This window comes from Carassius carassius, chromosome 1, assembly GCF_963082965.1.
Source record: "Carassius carassius chromosome 1, fCarCar2.1, whole genome shotgun sequence".
NCBI classification, from domain to species: domain Eukaryota; kingdom Metazoa; phylum Chordata; class Actinopteri; order Cypriniformes; family Cyprinidae; genus Carassius; species Carassius carassius.
The window spans coordinates 36,998,182-37,018,950 of NC_081755.1; the positions used below are offsets into that span (position 1 = coordinate 36,998,182).

General features: G+C 40.2%; 2 protein-coding genes across 3 annotated transcripts in view; one reads left to right on the top strand and one right to left on the bottom strand.

Annotated features, from left to right (window-relative positions):
• The first annotated feature begins 6,216 nt into the window (after window positions 1-6,216).
• Window positions 6,217-8,415, top strand: LOC132121184 (transmembrane protein 98-like). Of its 2 annotated transcripts, XR_009426251.1 has the most exons (5): window positions 6,217-6,452; window positions 6,595-6,726; window positions 6,833-6,866; window positions 7,662-7,721; window positions 7,809-8,415. XR_009426251.1 is itself a non-coding variant. In XM_059530446.1 (4 exons), the coding sequence occupies exons 1-4, from the start codon at window positions 6,322-6,324 to the stop codon at window positions 7,668-7,670; spliced, it is 306 nt and encodes a 101-aa protein (XP_059386429.1). In that variant the 5' UTR covers window positions 6,217-6,321; the 3' UTR covers window positions 7,671-8,415. The 2 variants fall into 2 exon arrangements, 1 of the variants encoding a protein (XP_059386429.1); XM_059530446.1 differs by having other exon boundaries at window positions 7,662-8,415.
• A 3,757-nt stretch (window positions 8,416-12,172) lies between these two features.
• svilc (supervillin c) overlaps window positions 12,173-20,769 on the bottom strand; it is a 34,449-nt gene continuing 25,852 nt past the window's right edge. Inside the window, exons 14-30 of the mRNA XM_059558045.1 lie at window positions 20,693-20,769; window positions 20,468-20,622; window positions 20,206-20,307; window positions 18,854-18,990; window positions 18,061-18,208; window positions 17,824-17,963; window positions 17,532-17,707; window positions 17,005-17,149; window positions 16,556-16,868; window positions 15,705-15,914; window positions 15,412-15,619; window positions 15,172-15,305; window positions 14,905-15,060; window positions 14,343-14,471; window positions 14,150-14,262; window positions 13,908-14,055; window positions 12,173-12,312 (exon numbers count right to left, since the gene is read on the bottom strand). The exon at window positions 20,693-20,769 is cut by the window's right edge and continues 114 nt beyond it. Coding sequence (XP_059414028.1) covers window positions 13,921-14,055; window positions 14,150-14,262; window positions 14,343-14,471; window positions 14,905-15,060; window positions 15,172-15,305; window positions 15,412-15,619; window positions 15,705-15,914; window positions 16,556-16,868; window positions 17,005-17,149; window positions 17,532-17,707; window positions 17,824-17,963; window positions 18,061-18,208; window positions 18,854-18,990; window positions 20,206-20,307; window positions 20,468-20,622; window positions 20,693-20,769 — 2,478 coding nt within the window. The 3' untranslated portion in view covers window positions 12,173-12,312; window positions 13,908-13,920. The remainder of the gene's footprint in view (window positions 12,313-13,907; window positions 14,056-14,149; window positions 14,263-14,342; window positions 14,472-14,904; window positions 15,061-15,171; window positions 15,306-15,411; window positions 15,620-15,704; window positions 15,915-16,555; window positions 16,869-17,004; window positions 17,150-17,531; window positions 17,708-17,823; window positions 17,964-18,060; window positions 18,209-18,853; window positions 18,991-20,205; window positions 20,308-20,467; window positions 20,623-20,692) is intronic.

The following is a 20,769-nucleotide window of genomic DNA, read 5'->3' on the forward strand; positions in this document are numbered from 1 at the left end:
TGCAAATTGGTCCTCCAGCTATTCCTTATATGTACATTTAACTTTTCCGTCCTCTTATTGCTACCTGTCCCAACTTTTTTGGAATGTAGCTCTCCTGAAATCCAAAATGAGTCAATATTTGACATGACATTTAAAAATGTCTCACTTTCAACATTTAATATGTTATCTATATTCTATTGTGGATAAAATATAAGTTTATGAGATTTGTAAATTATTCCATTTATTTTTTACTCACAATTTGTTAAGTGTCCAAACTTTTTTTGAATCTGGTTTGTATATATATGTATATAATTAAATGTGTATATCTATGTATGTGTATATGTATGTATGTTTATACAGAGGCTAAAATAAGTTCTGAGCATGTCACCATTTTTCACAGTAAATATTTCTAAAGGTCCTGTTGACATGAAATTTTCACCAGATCCTGGTAACAACCCAAGTAATCCATACATGCATATAAAACAAAAAAAGTTTAGAAATTAAGTTCTGTGTAATAAAATTTAATGACCCCGATAAAAAGTATTGAACTACTGACATTTTTTAATACAGTGACAAAAGCCTTTGTTGGTAATGACAGCTTCAAGACACCTCCTGTTTGGAGAAACTAGTGGCATGCACTGCTAAGGTGTGCTTTTGGCCCATTCTCCCACAGAGACTTCAAATCTAGAAGGTTCTGTGGGTCTCTTCTGTGAACTTTTAATTCTTATTTTCTATTGGATTCTAGTCAGTGATTGGCTGGTCCATTCTAGCAGCTTAGCAGCTTTACTTTCTCTCTCTGAAAACAATTGAGAGTTTCCTTGTCTCGCTGGAAGGTATACCCTTGTTTCATCTTCATCATCCTGTTCTGGTACTGTAGGTGTTGGGACTGAACCAGCTAATATTAATTTCCACTGACTGGGCAGGATTGCTTTTTAGACACTGATAGATTTCAGCTGGTGTCTTGGCTTTCTGTGCCTTTTTGCTCCTTTCTTCATGTGTTTAGTACTTATTTTACTGGGTCATTCCATTTTATTATGCATAACTTAAATTCTGAACTTACATGTTTTGTTTTCTTTGTATGTATGGGTTGTATTACTTGGGTTGTAACCGACATCTGGTGAAAAATTCAAGGCAACAGCACCTTTAGAAATATATTTACTGAGAAAAATGGTGATGCATTCAAAACAGACAGCGTAACCGGAGACATTCCCTTATCAATTTGATCTCTCGACATTACGTATGGGGAACAATAAAACCCCCGCCGTGTGGGAATTACTGTCCGGCCCAGCTCGCATCGAGCCACAGAAGAGCATAAGCACTAGTTCTTACAGCGCATTAGCTCTAGGTCAGGCCGGACCTGGTTGAAACACCTCTTGGCACAGAGCCAAATCAGCTCCTACACCATTGTAATCCAGTGCACCCAGATAAGCAACACTGGTGTGATATGGGGAAAATGCAGCAATATGTTGGTGCTTGGGAATACACTGCCGGCTTATAATGCGGGCATAATAAGGGGCCACATTAGATAGTAAATGAATACCTCAACCGCAGCTATTACTAAAATAACTGACGCTGTCTATATAACCTGGTCGAAACCATGGCTAGGGCACACGCCAGGCGAGGCGTGCCCATAGCCTAGTCCAATGACTGCTCAACTCCCTCCTCCTGCACTGACAGCACATGTGATGCGAACGAGGGAATGTCCAAATTATAAAATCTCGCAAACGTGTTGCGAGACGACCAGCCCGCTGCGAAACAAATGTCCTGAATAGACATGCCTTTCGCCCAACCCCATGGCGACGCCAAACTCCTTGTGGAGGGGGCGTGCACCCCGATTGGGCAGGCGGTTCCCCGGGAAGCATAAGCTAGTCGCACAGCCTCCACTATCCAGTGTGATAGCCTCTGCTTCGACAGCGCGCTGCCCTTCTTGGTACCTGCGTAGCAGACGAAAAGCTGCTCTGAAGTTCGAAACTGGCTAGTTCTGTTCACATATGCACGCACGGGGCACAAAGCGCACTTCTGAGACACTGAATTACTGTCCTCCTTGGGGAAAAATGCTTGAATTGTAATTATCTGAGCTCTGAACGGCGTTGAGAGTACTTTAGCCGAATAGCCGCGTTTGGGTAAAAGTCTGACCATACAATCGTCCGGTCCAAACTGCATACACACGCTGTTCACTGACAGGGCATGCAAGTCTCCCATTCGTTTCCCGCAAGCTAGCGCGAGCAGTAGCGCCGTCTTAAATGAGAGCACTTTAAGGTCGCTAAACTCTGCTGGTTCAAAAGGTGGGACGGACAGCGCACTAAGCACTAACGACAGGTCCCAGACCGGCATCTGACGAAGGCGGGGTGGGTTAAGCCGCCTAGCTCCCCGAAGAAAGCTCGTTATCAGGGGATGCCTCCCCACTGAATGGCCGTCTAGCAAGTCACGGAAAACGGCGATAGCGGCCACGTAGACTTTCACTGTAGATGGGGAACTGCCAGCATCCAGAAGTTCCTGTAGGAAGGTCAGAATAATGGAGATATCGCAACTCCTGGGGTCCTCATTTTTGTCAACACACCAGTTAGCAAATACTTTCCACTTCAGAGTGTATAAACGCCTCGTCGAAGGGGCTCTAGCCTCTGCTATTGTCTGCAGCACTCGCTGATATACTCCACGCTGATCTGCCACACATGCAGGTCCCAAAGCTCTGGGTTGGGGTGCCATATGGTGCCCCTCGCCTGGGATAAGAGGTCCCTTCTCGGCGGGATCCGCCACAGGGGAAGCCGCGACATGTTCACCAGTTCCAGGAACCACCGCTGGTTGGGCCATTTGGGTGCTACCAGGATCAATGCACATCTCTCCTCCCTGATCTTTTGCAGCACTGGCGGCATTAACTTGACTGGGGGAAAACCATACTTCCGTGCCTTGGGCCAGCAGCTCGACTGAGCAACGTTGTCAGCGAGAAGTAAAGAGGGCAGTGGGCGTTCTCTTGCAACGCAAAGAGGTCGATCTCCGCTTTGCCAAACAGATTCCAGATCATATTTATTGTTTGCGGATGGAGCTTCCATTCTCCGTGTACAATGCCGTCCCTGGAAAGGCATGTCCGTGCCGCAATTCAAACTGCCCGGTACATGCACTGCTCGAATCGACAGAAGTACCCTGTCCGTCCATAACAGCAGCTGTCTCACTAATCCATGCAGGGATCGCGAACGCAAACCTCCCTGGCAATTGATGTACGCCACCACCACCGTGTTGTCCGTTCTGATGAGAACATGACGGTGTTCCACAAACGGAAGGAAACTCTGCAGCGCTAGATGAACCGCTTCCATCTCCAAGCAGTTTATATGCCAGCGCGTCTGGTCCCCTGTCCACGTACCGAATGCTGGTCTGCCATCGCATAGGGCTCCCCAGGCTGATAGTGAAGCATCCGTAGTGACCACTACACTTCTGACCACTCTGCCCATAGCAGCACCCTGCTCGAATATGGTTGTGCCGAACCAAGGCGCCAGAGTCTCGAGACATGAATGCGTTATGATAAGGTGTTCCGTTCCCGCTCTCCATGCCCGCGGCTTCACTCGGCTCTGTAACCAGTTGAAGCGGTCTCATGTGCAACAAGCCCAGTCTGCAGATGGAGGCTGCGGCCGCCATCAGACCGAGCAACCTCTGAAACGTTCTTAAGGGGATAGCTCTGCCTTGAACAAAGAGGGCTAGTGTATTGTGAATCGACTGGATTCTCGGCTCTGACAGCTTCACGACCATAGTGCGCGAGTCCAGTATCATACCCAGGAATGTGATATATTGGCGCGGCTGCAGTGTGCTCTTCTGAATGTTCACAGACAGCCCCAAACCTGTCAGATGGGCGAGGAGTCTGTGTTTGTGTTCCTCGAGAGCGCTTCTCGACCGTGCGATAACTAACCAGTCGTCGAGATAGTTTAGTATGCGCATTCCACTGAGCTTCAGGGGAGCGAGCGCTATATTCATGCACATTGTAAATACGCGGGAGCCAAAGTGAGCCCAAACGGCAACACTTTGAACTGGTACGCCACACCCTCGAATGCAAAACGCAGGAAGCGCCTGTGATGTTGGGCTATCTGGATATGGAAGTATGCATCCTTTAGATCCACTGCAATGAAGTAATCGTCGAGCTGAATGTGTGCGAGGATCTGCTTCACAGTTTTCATCTTGAACGTGCATTTCACGAGCGCTTTGTTCAGTAATCTCAGGTCTAAGATGGGGCGCATACCTCTGTCCTTTTTCGGAACTAGAAAGTAGCGGCTGTAGAACCTGGAATTTCTCCGTTCCTCGGGCACTATCTCTACTGCTTGTTTGGCCAGGAGAGAGGATATTTCTGCTCGTAGCAGTGGGCGCTCTGTTCTGATACTTCTGTCATAAGCACACCGCCGAAGCGGGGTGGTCTGCGAGTGAACTGGAGCATATAACCGATTTTTATCGTGTTGATCACCCAATAAGATGCCGCGGGGAGCATCGCCCACGCGCTCAGATGACTCAATACAGAGGGTATTAATGCATGCTGCGGCGGGGGCTGCGCGCCAGCCACCGGGGAAGCATTGACCGCTATATGAATGGCAGGTGACTCGTCCGCGGCTTCTTGGACGGGAACATACATAGTCACTTCCTCGGGTTTCACAGAGCTTCCGCTTTGCGAAGCGTCTCTCGGGGGAGAGGCTTCGCTTATGTAGCGGGTAATAGTAGAGGGAGGAAGAAAGCTCTTTTGCTGAAGCATTTAATGCATGTTTATTGAAACAGAACAATTCCATATCTGCCACCGCCTCCGTGAGGATCACCATAAGCTCCGCATCCAGCGAGGCGGGGGCGGCTTCAGACGGAGCCTCGGACCATGCTCCCGGGTCTGAGGTATTAGTAGACATGGCGTCGTCCTCGTCATATCCAAACGAGACCATTTCTCGCGCTTCTAGTGGAGGGCGGTAACTGGCCTCAGAGTATTAGAGGGGATCTTCCACGTGAGGGTGGCGTGGGCATTGGGCCGACGCCAGTACCTCGACAGAATCCGTCGACGGAGCTCTCTGCAGTCTCCCGGTTCGCGGCTCGACGGTGGCGGACGGGGGAGAGGCAGGAGATACAGGGCCACTGTTACGGGTAATGGCAGCCTTGCACGAAGGATCTTGATGGGAAGCTCCTCACAGGCACGACATCCCGATCCTTTGAATGCCACCTCTGCGTGAGCCCGACCCAGGCACAGCACACACCGCTCGCGTGCGTGCGTCCGGGAAATCAATGGGCCCACCACACATGCGGCAAAGTGACATTTTAAGAGTAAAAGTCACCGGAACGCGAGAGGGGATAATTTTCCACAATTTTCCGCTCTGTATGCGTGAATCCACGGCGAAACCAGACTCAAGTTAAGAAAAAAGATTCAGAGGTTTTTGGCGTCCGCCGTCACCTATATTGATGGCTGTCAGCCAATCAGGTGAGGGCGAGGGCGCCATTGGCTATTTGCAAGCAAGAGTTATTCAATCAGACTTCATAATTTCGAGGAAATGGATTTCCCCATACGTAATGTCGAGAGACCGACTCGATAAGGGAACTAAACAATATCCAATCAGCAAGCGAATGATCACGTTCTTAAAGAGTGATGTAAGATCTGATAACAATTATTTAAAGTTTATTTAATAAGGCAATTTCAAAGAGAATAAGATCTATTTATATATAAAAAAATACATATCTGTGTGATTTTGTGACCATTGCTTACCTCTAGCTCACTCTGTAACTTGTACAGACCATGTTCCCGCCGTCTCCATGACGTCATCCAAAACCTTATCTTTTTTTTTCTGTGAATTTTCTGTGAAAATCATTCCAAACACTATCATTGCAATTTCTACCTGCCTATCGTCCGCCATGCTTATTCTGAAGTCTTGCGAGATTTTGCTCACCACACACTATAAGAGCAAAACGGTTAAATCTAGGATTTTTTTAATCTTCATGTTAGTGGTCTATCACATTTTGAAAATCTTATAAGATGTAAAAAATATTTTGGTGTGTAGCATTAGTTACTCAAAATGTCACAATAATGCTGAAACGTAATTATATTCCTTTTACTTTGCCATTTTGGCAAATATAAAACTAAGCCTTTATTAACTCTATAAGGCTTAAATTGCTTCTGTGTAACTAAAAAAAATGGAAAGAGACAAGTGATATAAAACAGTGTTCTACATACCGGTAAATGTATTATTAATAAGATAGGTAGATAGTTTAGATATTATAAAGTTAATTGATATAACATGGAAATCTCATCTTTATTTCCTCAGAATCGTCTAGCTTTTGCAAACTCCAGCCAAACAACTTTCTGACAATCCTCCCCGTCATTCTTTATCTGTAACCATGGAGACGGTGGTGATCGTGGCCATAGGTGTACTCTCCACCATCTTCTTGGCATCATTTGTGGCGCTGGTTGTTGTGTGCCGTCATCGTTACTGCCACCTTCCAGACTTCCTGCACCACTTCGATTCCAAGTATGAGTGTATAAGTCACGACCTCATTCCCACACTGAGGATTAAACAGGGATCAACAGTTTGCATTCCAACATTTCATTCTCAGCCATGGTAATAATGGAAATGAGTTTTTTATTCTTTTTCTGTACCTCGTTTATTTCAGACCTACAGTGGACCTGATGGGAGCGATGGAGACTCAGAGTGAACCATCAGAGCTGGAGCTGGATGATGTGGTCATCACTAATCCTCACATTGAGGCCATGCTGGAGAACGAAGACTGGATCGAAGATGCCTCGTATGCCTTCTCACCTCGTTCATCCTCACAATCATAGTACTTTATTAATAATAATATTCTAGCTTTGACACTTTATTAATATCTGATATCTTTTTCTTTCCCTCAGCGGTCTTGTGTCCCACTGCATTGCGATTCTGAAGGTAGACTTTTGTGCTCAAATCGAGCATTTTCAAGACCAAATACGCAATATAATATAATATAATATTATATTTAGAAAAATGCATAATACTACAGTTCAAAAGTTTAGGATCAATGTGATTTTTTATAAAATAATAATAATGTGAATGTAATAATAATAATAATGTGAAATTATTTCAATTAAAAATCTTTGATATTTTAATATATTTATTTAAGTGATGTGAAGCTGTATTTTCAGCATTGTTACTCCAGTTTTCAGTGTCACATGATCTTTCAGAAATAATATTAATAATATTGAGCTGCAAATCAGCATATTAGAATGATCAATGTTGAAAATGCTATGTTGCTTACTATTTTTAATTTGTATTAATATTTTTGAAAATGGTTAAACATTTTTGGGACTATTTGATGAACAGAAAGTCCAAAAGTATAGAATAAAAATATTTTGGAACATTATAGATATCTTTACTGTCACTTTTGATCAATTTAATGCACCATTGCTGAATGAACTTTTGCTGACCACAAACCTTTGAACAGTTGATTATGTATTTTATTTAGCATTGTTGTATTTGTCTAAATGAAGCTATTGTCCTGGTTCTGTACAGATATGCCACACTCTCACTGAAAAGCTTGTTGCGATGACAATGGGCTCTGGAGCAAAGGTCAAAGCACCTGCCAGCCTCAATGACATCATCACCGTGGCCAAACGCATCAGCCCACGGTAAACAGTTTGAGAAGTTGATCAGACACATCTGAGAGTGTGGGAACTGACGCTGAGCTGCTTTGTGCCATCATAGGGTGGATGACGTGGTTCGATCTATGTACCCTCCACTGTACCCCATTCTTCTGGATGCCAGGTAACTTCTTATGCTGGCAGGGACTACTGCATGTTTACGTTTCTGCAAGGAAGTGCATTGACTTGACCAACTCATTTTTTGGACCAGGGCGACAGCATTACTATTGTCGGTCAGTCACTTGGTACTGGTGACACGAAACGCCTGTCACATGTCTGGCAGCCTGGACTGGATCGACCAATCACTGCATGCCGCCGAGGATCACATGATCGTGTTGAGAGAGGCGGCTTTAGAATCTGAACCAGAGAGAGGTTTGCCGGAGAGAGAGCAGTCAATCTGAGTCACTCCCAGACATACTGTGTGTACAGTACACACATTATTATAAGAACATATGCATGAATGCACCTGTAAAGAATATGATATTTAGTGAACGATACCTCAGCACATCCATGATATGACAGAGAAAGGCATCTTAACTTAGCCGTACTTTCAAACTCACTCTTTCACTGTATCTCATTTTTATGTCTGTTACAAGTTTAATCACTAGTCATACTGTCTGATATTTCCTCATGCTGGATTTATATGTAGATGTTGATGACAAAAAGAGACAATCGAACAAAAAAAAAATGGTTTCGCTAAATAATGTATAAACCAAACAAGGTCTGTATTTTCTTCCCTGTCTCTTATATTTGAGACAACATAGTATATTGTTTTAATAATATAAAATGTTTCAGATGCAGAAATTATGGGTTATTTCCTTTTTGTCTTTTTTGCAGATCAGTCTGTCAAGTCACAAATTTATATGTATAAATTATAAGTTGATAAAGCACTTTCATATTAGTGTTTTTCTCTTATTTTTCACTCTCATGATGTTCAACGTTCAAATGTTTGGTGTCAGTAACACTTTTTTAACATTTTTGAGCTAAGTCTCCTATGCTCACCAAGGCTGCATTTATTTGATCAAAAATGTTTATTTGAAATGTTTATGTGAAATATTAATATTTATTCAAGGGTTTTAAATAACCATTTAAAATGCAATTTTTTTAAAGATTTCTTAATGAAGAAAAAGTTCAACAGCATTTATTTGAAATATATATTTTTTTGTAACATTATAAATCTCTTTACTGCACTTTTGATCCATTTAATGCATCCTGAATAAACACTGATTTCTTAAATAAAAATCATACTAACCCCAAACTTGTGAACTACGGTGCCCATAAGGTGACTTGTTCGGTTTACTTAGTTTTGTTGTGGCCACGAAATAATAACTTGTGGGAACGTGATAATACGTCGTGGCCACGAGATATTAATTTGTGGGAACGTCATATTAACTCATGGTCAGAGGTGGGTAGTAACGAGTTACATTTACTTCGTTACATTTACTTGAGTAATTTTTTGGGGTAACTAATAGGTACTTTTCGGAGTATATTTAAAGATGGGTACTTTATACTCTTACTTGAGTAAATTTTTGGGGAAAAATCTGTACTTTTACTTCGTTACTGTGGGCGACGCTCCTCTCGTTACTTTATTTTAATACAATAAATGTTATAAATGCTTCAGTTTATTCCAAACGCGCCGTCTACTTTTCTCTGGGCAATGAGCGATGCCCATTCGCGAATGATTCATTCTTTTGAGTCAATTCTGTTCAAAGGCTTGTTCAAACCAATTGGCAAACGAGTGAATTGGTTCATGAATCAGTTTGAATAAGTCGTTCAGTTCCCTGCCGCACGCGCTGAGCGTCTGAAGCAGTTCACTCAGAGTTGTAACGTTTAACATCGGCAGCGTTGAAAACGGGGCTATGGAACTGCACTGAATTGAAAGCAAATCTGCAAAGGCTATTATTTGCTAGCGATGGAGATCCTTATTAGATGAACACCGCGTCTGCTGTCTACTGTTTAACAGGTAATAACTTGGGCTACATTCGATTACAGTACACGATGCCACTGTGACATTAGTTTGTTGTAGTTTGTTGTACGTACATCAGCTGCTAAATTCAGATCTGTGATTGCTTGCTGGCGCTGAGCCAGAGACAGACGCGTTTTTACAGCGCTGCGCATTATAACATGATTCTTTTGAGCTTATTAAAGCATTGGCCAATCAGAGGTGTTCCGATGAGTCATCGCTAAAATGCCGGTGCTTCCTTCACTCGCTCACTGACTGAATACCTCTTTCTGGCGAATTCTCTCGTCAGAAACAACAAAGTGCAGATGTGTGTACGAATCTTTAATTAAGATATTGATTTCACAGTGGTAACAGTTTCAGTGATTTTAATGGGAGTTTCTGAGAGTGATATCTAGACTGTCAGTGAAAATGATCTTTGATAATGTAAATGTTATTTGCTCTCTTTCTGAACAATGAAAGTAGCAATATTTATATCACATTAACTTTCAATGTTAAATTTACATTTAATATAAAGTCAGTCGTATTAAAAATATGTTATGGCATGACACCTATATCTGTTACTTAAGTAAACAGACAAGGTTTTATAATAAATTACATAAATTGGAGTAAAGGCTGATGAAATATATACATTTATACACGCACACATACATTACATACATTTTATCTATATATCTAAATAAAAATAGGCTCAGTATATATGACCCAAAGTAACTAGTAACTAACTACTTGAGTAGATTTTTTATCCGATACTCTTTTACTCTTACTCAAGTAACTATTCAAGACTAGTACTTTTACTTTTACTTGAGTAAATATTTCTAGAAGTACTTTTACTTTTACTTGATTACAGTTTTTGGGTACTCTACCCACCTCTGCTCATGGGAACGTCATATTATGTCATGGCCATGAGATCATTTTGTCGAAGTAACGACATCCTTATGTCGTGGACTCGAGATGCTATGATGAGGGAACAACATCCATTTCTCGTGGCCACAACTTCTTATGTTGAGGGAACGACAAGTTTTTCTCATGGCCACGAGTTTAATGCGTAAACAAACCTGCTTGACCATAGCAACCCGGGATTAGGATTAAATTTAATTATATTAATTAAATATATAATATATATATAATTAAATTATTTTATTATTTATACATATAAAATTTATGCATTTACATTATGACATGTTATGTTAATATCGAGCATTTACAGTATGCTATTATTTACAAAAGTATTCAGAATGTTAAGTAAAGAGATCGAAATTGAAGCAAAAAAAAAAAAAGAATATAAACGAAATAAAAAATAACCAATAATGATAGGCTAATAATAATAATAATGTACACATTTTACGGGGAAAGACTATCAGTTAATGGACTTACAAGACTGTTGAATGGATAAAAAAAGTTTTTATATTTTATTATGCACTTTATGTAATATTTATTTATGATAAACTTCATTTGAATGCTGACAATCGCATGTAATACAGCCCGGTAGCCAAAGCATATGGTTAATATAATAATTACTTAATTCAAGATAAAATATGAATGAATCCATCTCTGATAATCCCGGGTTGCTATGGTCACGCAGGTTTGTTTACACATTAAACTCGTGGCCATGAGAAAAACATGTCGTTCCCTCAACATAAGAAGTCGTGGCCACGAGAAATGGATGTTGTTCCCTCAACATAGCATCTCGAGGCCACGACATAAGGATGTCGTTACCTCGACAAAATGATCTCGTGGCCACGACATAATATGACGTTCCAACAAGTTAATATGACGTTCCCACAGATTAATATTTCGTGGCCACGACAAAACTAAGTAAAACGAACAAATCACCTCATGGGCACCGTAGTGAACCGTTAACTAGCTGGTTGTGAAGAGTTTGCAGCAAACTCACTCGCATTATTTTGTCTATCTGATATCTAGACATGGCCTGGTCACATGAAGTCTAAATCCACACTTATTCCTTCCCTCAACCCCCCACCACACTTCACACTTTTAGCAGCCACACACACACACACACATTCAGGACTCTGTAATTTCAAGTACTGAATTTAGTTATCAATCATATATGACTCAGTTTCATTGCTAAGAATATATTGCAACATTCAGTTGTTGATTATGTGTTTCTTCTTTTCATTTCCTCTTGGAGCAATCTTGTTACTGACATTCCTTGTTTGTTCCTCTATTTGTTCTTTGATTCTTGTACTGTTTATGAATTTTTTTATGAGATTTTTAAAGGTGAATAAAAGTTTCACAGTGAAAAGATGTCATGACATTTTTATTTTCAAATAAACATTACTAAATTCATCTGTATGTTCAGTAAAATGATCAGACCTCTCACACCTGCTGCTTTGTGTAGAGAGAAGAGGCAGACGGAGAGATGAAGAAAGAGGGAGGAGAAAGGGGAGGAAGGAAAGAAAAACATGACAGTTATTTCTCAAAGTCAGAGGGAACAGATCTGTCTAGCTTTGGGTAGAAAGCTTTTGGCCAAAATGAGCGCTGGACGCCAGGCATTAAAAAAGCAGCAGACTGAAAAGAAGCAGAGCGAAAGGACACACACTGTTGAACACACTCACAGTTACACTGTACACATGAGTGCTGTCAGGAACATGTCATCTTACAAACACATCTTTTAAAATGTTGCTTCACAGTGCTGCTGACACTCAGTAAAGCCCTTTACTTTTCTTCAGGTCCATTTTTTTGTAAATCTGATAAGACAGTTGTATTCATTCCATGTCATTCCCAAAGCAACCTAAAACAAAAAACAGTAAAGTTACTTAAACCATATATAACAGTTTTTCTGTATTTTTGATTGAGTAAATGCACCCTTGGTGAGCCTAAGACCCCAAACGTTTGCATTAGTGAAATAATTAAGTATCTTAATTATTTAAATCTATGTAAGATAAAACTGCATGTTCAAACAAATTCAACTGTAATTTGTTGTTTTACATGTCAGTATAATACAATTGGCAACAGTATAAAAACAGCTGATGACAATAAAAAGCTGCTATTCAGATTTTGAAGGTCATCTTGTGAGTCAGCCAGGCCCGTAGCTGGGGTTTGCGGGTCCCCGGTGCAAGTTGTACCAGTGGGCCCTGTTTGAAATTTTTAATTTGTATGTTCGTTCTTTTTATTTATTAGTGCTATTTACACAGAGTTTCCGTTTTTTTTTTTTTTTTTTAGTCTGTAGGTGTCCAGGTACAGAAACTGAATAATCATATGTAAAATAACACTGCATAGTCTTCAATGTAAATAAAATATACAATCAAACCAAAATGTATTCAGACGCCATCAACATTTCTCACATTATCACAGTTTATTTGCTATAATTTGGAAAATGGTAATAAAATATGACAAGAACTCAACCAACCAAAACTTCAGACAACTGTTAGTATGATAATATTTACACAACTATCAATACTTTGTTGACCAGTTACCAAGCAATGCTTAATTTTGTTCAGACTGTGGTGTGAAAAGGTTGCATTAGCAATTCAGGAAAAAACACATAAGCAAAATATGGTGCTTTATATGGTGCTGAATAATTTTTGGTCCCAATTTTATTATTATTATTATTATTATTATTATTATTATTAATAATAAGTAGCTAAATTAGGCGCGGTCACTTTAAGAGACGATGAATGCATACAATACACATCCCATTTTTTTCTAAACTGTTTACTTTCACTTAAGACATAACCGACAGTTCTTTCGAACATAATTTTCCAAGATGGGTATTTTGACATATTTTGTAAGTATTTGTCGGTGCAAGAGCAAAACGAGGCAGATTCGGTGTTCAAGCGTTGAGATGCCTCTCTGCGTGAGCCCTGAACACCAGAACACCGCGAGTACTGAATTGGGCTATTTCACGTCCTTTTCTGTCTGTTTAAACTAGGATTCGTATTTGTTCGTTCATGTGCAGGAGGAACTTTGAGGAGAACTTTGCAAAGGAGAGTTTGGTTCAGTGTTGCTGTCCGCTAAACGCGGCTCTCCCTCTCCGCGTGCACACCGAACAAAGCGCGCGAGTAGTAACAGCTTCTCAGTTAAGCTTTTCCTCGTCTTGTGTTTGAATGCTTTAAACTCTCTTGAATGTTTAAATCGACAAGTGGCAAGGCTTAAAAACACGTGAAAATTATAAGCTTTCGTGAACACAAGCAGCAGTGGTCTGTCAACTGGCTGTCAAGCGTCTTTTTAGGCTGGCCTCATCCAGACGGTTGAGATCGCCGGGCCCCCCCTCAGCCATGGGCCCCCATAATAGTCACCACCTTTCACCCCACTAGCGACGGCCCTGGAGTCAGCCATACAATAATCTACATGTACATGTACGATAATCAAGTTTAAGTGTTAAACCTTGAAATCATGCCTAGACAGGTTCTCCAGGTGTAAAAGATCCTTCGGGTAAAGGTCTCTTTAGAAGATCCTTAAGGGCGAACTGGGCCTTACTAAGAGCAGCTAGAGCATCCTGCACCAAAGTCAGATTTTTACGCACAGTGCAGTCCTGGAAAAAACATTTAAATGAGATGTCAGTGGAAATCATATTCCTCTGTATATGCACATGTATATGATGCTGATGATGATGTGTCCTCACTCACCTGTACTTCCTGTGTCAGTCTCGTCTCCCATGAAGGGAATATATTAGTAAAGGTGAGAGGCTCTGCCCCTTCATCAATAAGATATGCCATGGGAGGCCGTCTAGGATTCCTCTCTGAACACAAAACACCAACAATAACTTCCAAATCAGAAACAGAAGTCTGTGCTTTCTAATATCCATCTGCCCAGACTCACCTTTGCAGTACTGTAAAGCAGTCTCCATAGCACACTTCTTCTCTTTGTCCCAGTGGGGGCGCTGTGAGACTGAAGTTTCACAACTGTGCCATAAATACACCTCCAGATAGTTATCCAGCAGGAACAGTGCTGCCAAGAGAATGGTACATCATAGCAGTGTGAGAGAAAAATAATGCAAATGTGACTTATACATAGAATTATACATCATCTGAAAGCTAAATAAATAAGCTTTCCATTTAAGTATGGTTTATTATGATCAGACAATATTTGACAGAGATACAATATTTGAAAATCTGGAATCTGAGGATGCAAAAAAATCTAAAAAATGGCCTTTGAGAAAATGGCCTTTGAGGTTGTCCAAATAAATTATTAGCAATGCAGATGATTAATCAAAAATTAAGTTATGATTTATTTATGGTAGGAAATTTACAAAATATTTTCAATTAAAAATGTATCTAATTTGTTTGTGTGTCAACTTCCTTAAGTACTAAACAGATTGCTTTAAATGTAGTGTTAAACACTTGTTCTTCTGTGTACAGTATGTGAACTTGCTTACACTCACCTGGATGTGGCACAGCATACAACTTATCCTGGAGGAAGGGCATTGCTGTAATAACACCACTCACGTGGGAGGGGCTAATAAGCTCCACCCCTTTGAAAGTTCCTGATTGGGCACTCAGGTGATAAAGGCGGGGTGTAAAATTAAATTTACCAGGATCTAGAAGGAATGAAATTCATCTCTTGTGAAAAAACTGGTTTCAAATGTTCATTACGTGACAAGAAGTAACACGTTCACATGGGATTTATCAAAGTTTGTTATACATCACACCTTGTAGCATGCAGTCATATGACTTCCTGTCCTGTGGTCCAATAGCATTCCAGAAATCTGCAGGCTCTTTCCCTTCCTCCACTTCCTGGACATTCATAAAGCTGCCAGTACTCAGACTCAGCTCTGGTGGGCACCTAATCATCACATTAATCACATAAAATCAAGCACAATCTGGCAATGTGCATATTTTATTATGTTTTATGAGTTTTCATGATATAGAATTGTAAAGGTGTTGCTCACATTTGCGTGAGGCGTTGGGCGGTCTGCTTTGCCACCTGACGTGCTTTGCTGTGGGCTTTGCAGCCATGCCACAGGTAGATCGCCCCCTGCTGGCTATTCAACAAGATCAGTGAGCCACGAGACCTCAGACTGGAGCAGGAGCACTGTACCTCCAACAGACTGCCCTCCACTGGGACGTCACCCCTCACACAGAACAGACGCCAGCCTCCTGAAACACCTACTAAACATATGACATCAGATGTATTAACTGGACCCATAGAAGTGGAGAGGATTAGATATTTCAATGACCAGACCTGTGTCTCTGCTTTGTTGTTGTCTATAAATGACCATTCCTCCCTGGAACAACTGCAGAAAACAGGGCGGCTCCTCCCCTTCTGTTACAAACACCTGAGAACTACACTGATTGGTCAGTGTTGATGACAGGTCCCGCCCACTGACACTGGAGTGCCGCCCCTTCCAGATGAAAAGAGCAGATCGTTCCTGACCTACTGCCATTCGATCTCCTGTGAAATTGTAAAAAATATTTACTGACACAAACAGATTGTTTATATACATTTATACAGAATAACTTAAACAACTATTACAAAAATAGTCCAAATATTTCAATTTTCTAAATTTTCAAAAATGTAAATGTAAGTTCTAAAGTATATATACACAGTATAGAGACAGATAGAGCTAATTAATTTATTTTCATGTTTTAAAGGTTTAACAAACAAATAAAAACAACAGTATCATTCATAATATTGTATTGCTTTAAATTTTTAATATTATTAAATAAAGTATAATATTTTATTTTATTTAGCCAAATACGTTTCATTTTTGTTACTTTGTTTATTTTGTTGTTGATTTTAATCAATAAAGTTTACATTTATTTTTCTAGAAGTATTGCACCTTGTTCTCAAGCCATATTATTTATTATTCTAAATTATTTATTATTATTATTATCCTTTATTCTTAAAAAATGTAATGAGAATAGTATAAATTAAGTCTTTTCAGAATTATTTCTTAATGAATTTATTATTCTAAAGTTTTAACAAATAAATGAATAAATAAATAATATTGTTCTTGATCATATTTACACCTGGTTCAGAATCGCTGCCCTAAGCCATTCAGTTTAAAAGGTCTTAGCCACACATTCACTCACCTAAGACTGTGAGGCTGTACTTCCAGCATACAGCATATGTGCTGCCCTCACTGAACTGTCCCAAGCTCTCTGGGGAGACCTCACACTCCTCACCCTCTGAAATAAGCCACGTTTTCACTGCAAGAGTGCGTAACTCCGCCTGCCGGCCATCACTCAGAGTGACCGTGTCAAGCCCCCTTCGTACATCCACACCATCCAGAACAATCTGAGACACCCCTGAGAGACAGACTCCACCGAAGAGAGCTCTGGCATCACATGACCACTGCTCAGCCGACACTGGACACTGAGATAACTTTACTGAGACACTACTGAGCTAGAAAGAGAGAGAATATGCAATTATATAAAAACCAGAAGAATATAAAAAATGTTGAGGATGATGGAATCTAAGAGCATGAAAGTAAAACATATGATATGTTGTTATCAAAATTTGTATATATCAGTCTCCTCACCTCCTCTTGTATAGATGGAACAATGTTATTTTTGTTCACATTTGTCTGTTCAAATGAGTTTGTAAACTTCTCTTTGAACAGTATCGTCTCGTTTTGGTCAAACACACGGCCAAAAAGTGCCCAGTCTGGCCGTCCAATACCCTGCCTGAACATACAAATTAGTAAATTGGTAAAGTAATTTTCATTCAGTAGATCAAAAAATATATGAAATAGCATTATTTTAACATAGATGTAAAATATATTTTACATTATTTATACATTTGCATGTATATAAACATATGGAGTTCATGCAGATCAAGCGCTGCTGTAAAAAAAAAAAAAAAAAAGGACAAAAAAAAATGGGAAAACCCATATTTTGAGACATTCTGAAATTCATGTTAATGTTTCAAATGGTTATGCTGATAATACAATTCGGAATATAAAAATTGTATTCATTTAAAAGAATACAAAACAGAAGTATTTTCACTAGTGGACTTTTTTTGGACCCCACTGAATATATGAAAATACTCCCATTCCAGTGAACGTACTTGTGAATATGGGCACTGCCACCAGAGGGATCTAGAGGGTTGATCCTGCAGTTGCTGTAGTCATATGCTCCGTCCCAAACCTGCTGAGCCAGCTGAAGGGACAGTTTCCTCTCGCTGGGGCCCACATCTTTCCCGTGCCACAAATAGAGCTCGCTGCCGAAGTCAAACAGCAGAGTCTGAAATTGAAAAAGTACCATCATTACATTTCACGAAACACCTTAAATGGGGTTTCATCATGTATAATTACAAGCTGCATATAAAGTACATGTGATTCTTTCAGGGAGATCAGGACCTGAGAGGAGTTCAGAAGACTGAGGTCCGGTACGACAGCCCAGCCCTGCTCATGAGGACTGAGTCTGTCCCCCTGCAGCCTGTAAATACAGTTCGACTCTGATATGGCCCTCTCATAGTGCTCATCATCATCAGCACTGTCTGGACCTGCAGAGAAAAACACACATTCAAATGTCATTTGAGCAGTTTTGAAAAATGAAAGTGTTTATGATAGGACATTTTCTGTTGTGTCTCTTGCCTTTATACTGGGTCTGTCCCCCGAGAAGTTTCCAGAACTCTGCTGCCTGCAGGCTGTCTGTATTTACACCTTCATCAAGGTGAACAACACCTGTTGCCTGACAACCCAGATCCCTCTGGGTCACAATCACCAAGGCCATTTCAGACGCCTGCAACAAACCATTAGTCAACAGTCAGGAGCTAAAGCCCGTTCCTCAAAATCCCATTCACAAAAAAAAGACAACACTGACCTTAATAACAAAATAATATTTAATTAAATAGTATTATTGTATTTATTACATTTATTTCAATAAAATAAAATGTATCAATAAATAAAGTATTTATTCCATATCTTATTGTACACCCAGAAATATACTGCTTACGGTGGAAAAGTTACTGTAATGGCTTAAACAGGAATCTATGGAAGCCCATTTCTGCCACTAAATAGAATATTAAAAAAAGGTTATTGAATTTATTTATTTATTTTTTGCAATGGTAAGATTACATGTCACGATTCTGACTTTTTTCTCAGCATTGTGAGATAGAAACTCCAAGTCCAATTCTGAGGGGGAAAAAACTTATACGTTCTGAAAGTATGATAAGAAATATAAAGTCGCAATACCTATTTCTCACAATTCAGATTTTTTTTTCTCAGAATTAAACATTTTCTTTAGACTTTAAAGTTTAAATCTTGCAGTTCTACGTTTTTTCTTGCAAGATGTAAACTTTAAAACTCACAATTAGCCTTTATTTTTATTCAGTGTCAGAAATGGGCTTCCATAGAAATCACTCTGTTTCTGTGTGAACTGATGTACCTTTTCTCTCTCAATGGTGTTGGAGAGTTTTCCAGTCCAGAGGAAGCAGTGTGAGGGTGTGACCAGCAGAAAGCAGTCGCCACTGTTTAGAGAGCGTGATCCGGGCTCCACCAACCGCACCTGAACCTGCCTCCAACCTGGATGAACAGAAACATGCACAGACCACATTACCTACATTACCCTCGCATGAGGATCTTAGGAAATCTCCAAGCATGGAACCCTGAGAAATCAAGTGTGCTTCCACGCCTGATACAAACAATGGAATTTTACAATGCATACTATAGTGATGGGATTTATGGCTCTTTGAGGGGATCCGGATCTTCGCGATCCGTTCCTTTCAAAGAGCCGTTCAAAAGAACGGCTCTTTTGGCTCTTTTTAAATATTTAGTCAGTTTTAAGAAGCCAGCTTGGGGGCATCTCAGTTTATCCCGGAAATAATCACTGGGAGGAATGATGAGGTGAGATTTGTAGTCAAATAATTAAAACTCAGATATCACACACCAATATCTGAGTTTGAATTATTCTGAAATATTGATTATTACCTCATTTGTCATGTGTGGACTATATTCCATAGGGTTGCACAAATCCCTCTGCTTAGACAGTGACATCACTATTTTGGATTTACCTTTAGTACAAAGTGTGTGTGTGTGTAAAGCTACGTTGACTTATGTTATTCATACAATACCTACTCACAAATAAACATCAAAAACAAAGCCAGCTGCAATGAATTTCTGTGCAAAACAGCTTTTACTACAAACACTTCCACACAAGAACATTGTTATCACACAAGAACATTTTGATAGAAAACTAAAAATATTTAAAGTAGATAAAATTCTAATAAATAAAATGGAAATGTCTACATACTACTGTAAACTTTGCAAATAGGACATCAGCCCCTTCAAGTCAATGAACAATAACAAAGTGGGCTGCAATGAATGTCTGTGACAGCTGACAATGACAGAGGCACGCAGGGGTTTTTTTTCCACTGGAGTCCTACTCACGTGAAGGATGCGTGCACAACTAATAACTAATATCATCACGCTATAAAGGGTTTGCATGCGCTGGGTGCGCCCCTCCCCCATAACTGTTCTGTCTCGCGGGGGAGCTCATTTGTGTGCATCTCTGTGAAACACGCATAGGAAAAAAAACGGCTCCCCTCCAGCCGCGACTCGGCTCCCATCGTTCATGTTTATGAGCCGTTCAAAAGAATCGGTTCGTTCGCGAACGTCACAACTCTAGCATACTACCATTCAGAGGTTTTGGGTCAGTACGATTTTTTTTTATCAATAATTTTACTGACAAGAAATGCATTGAAGAAGAACATTTAATGAATATTAGATACAACATCATACCTTTAACCTGGATGAGCATAAGTTTGTTGTACGGCACTGTGGGACTGGCCCCTTTTCCAGAGGAAGACACATCGGCCAGGGTGCAGTTAGAATTTTTCATAGCTTGAGTAATAAAGTGATATAAAAAAGAAATAAATATGTTTAATGCTGTTAACACATTAAATTAATAATGACAAAATAGTTTAATAAGCTAAGCCTAAAAAATTGTCAGTGCCTTGACTAATTCAGGACGATAAAATGGTTACTAATTTTCATTGTAAACCTGTATTATTCTCCATTTCGCTGTTTTCTTCAGACTGCATGAAGTCCTGCTGAATATCTTCTCGAGCAGCAAGAGCACGCAATGGATTCCTTGAACCCTGGGTCCTGCGGGACGGTCGAACTGAGCGCCTGTGCTCGGCTACAGCTGAGCTCAAACTAAACACAAACAGAGTGTTAATGTGTATCCTCTCACACACTGAGAAATCCCTCATAGATATGCATTTACATTGGTGTATTGGTCTGACAGAGAGTGCTCAGGTCTGGCTCTGTGTCTCCTCCGGTGGTCGGACACGTGGGTAATGC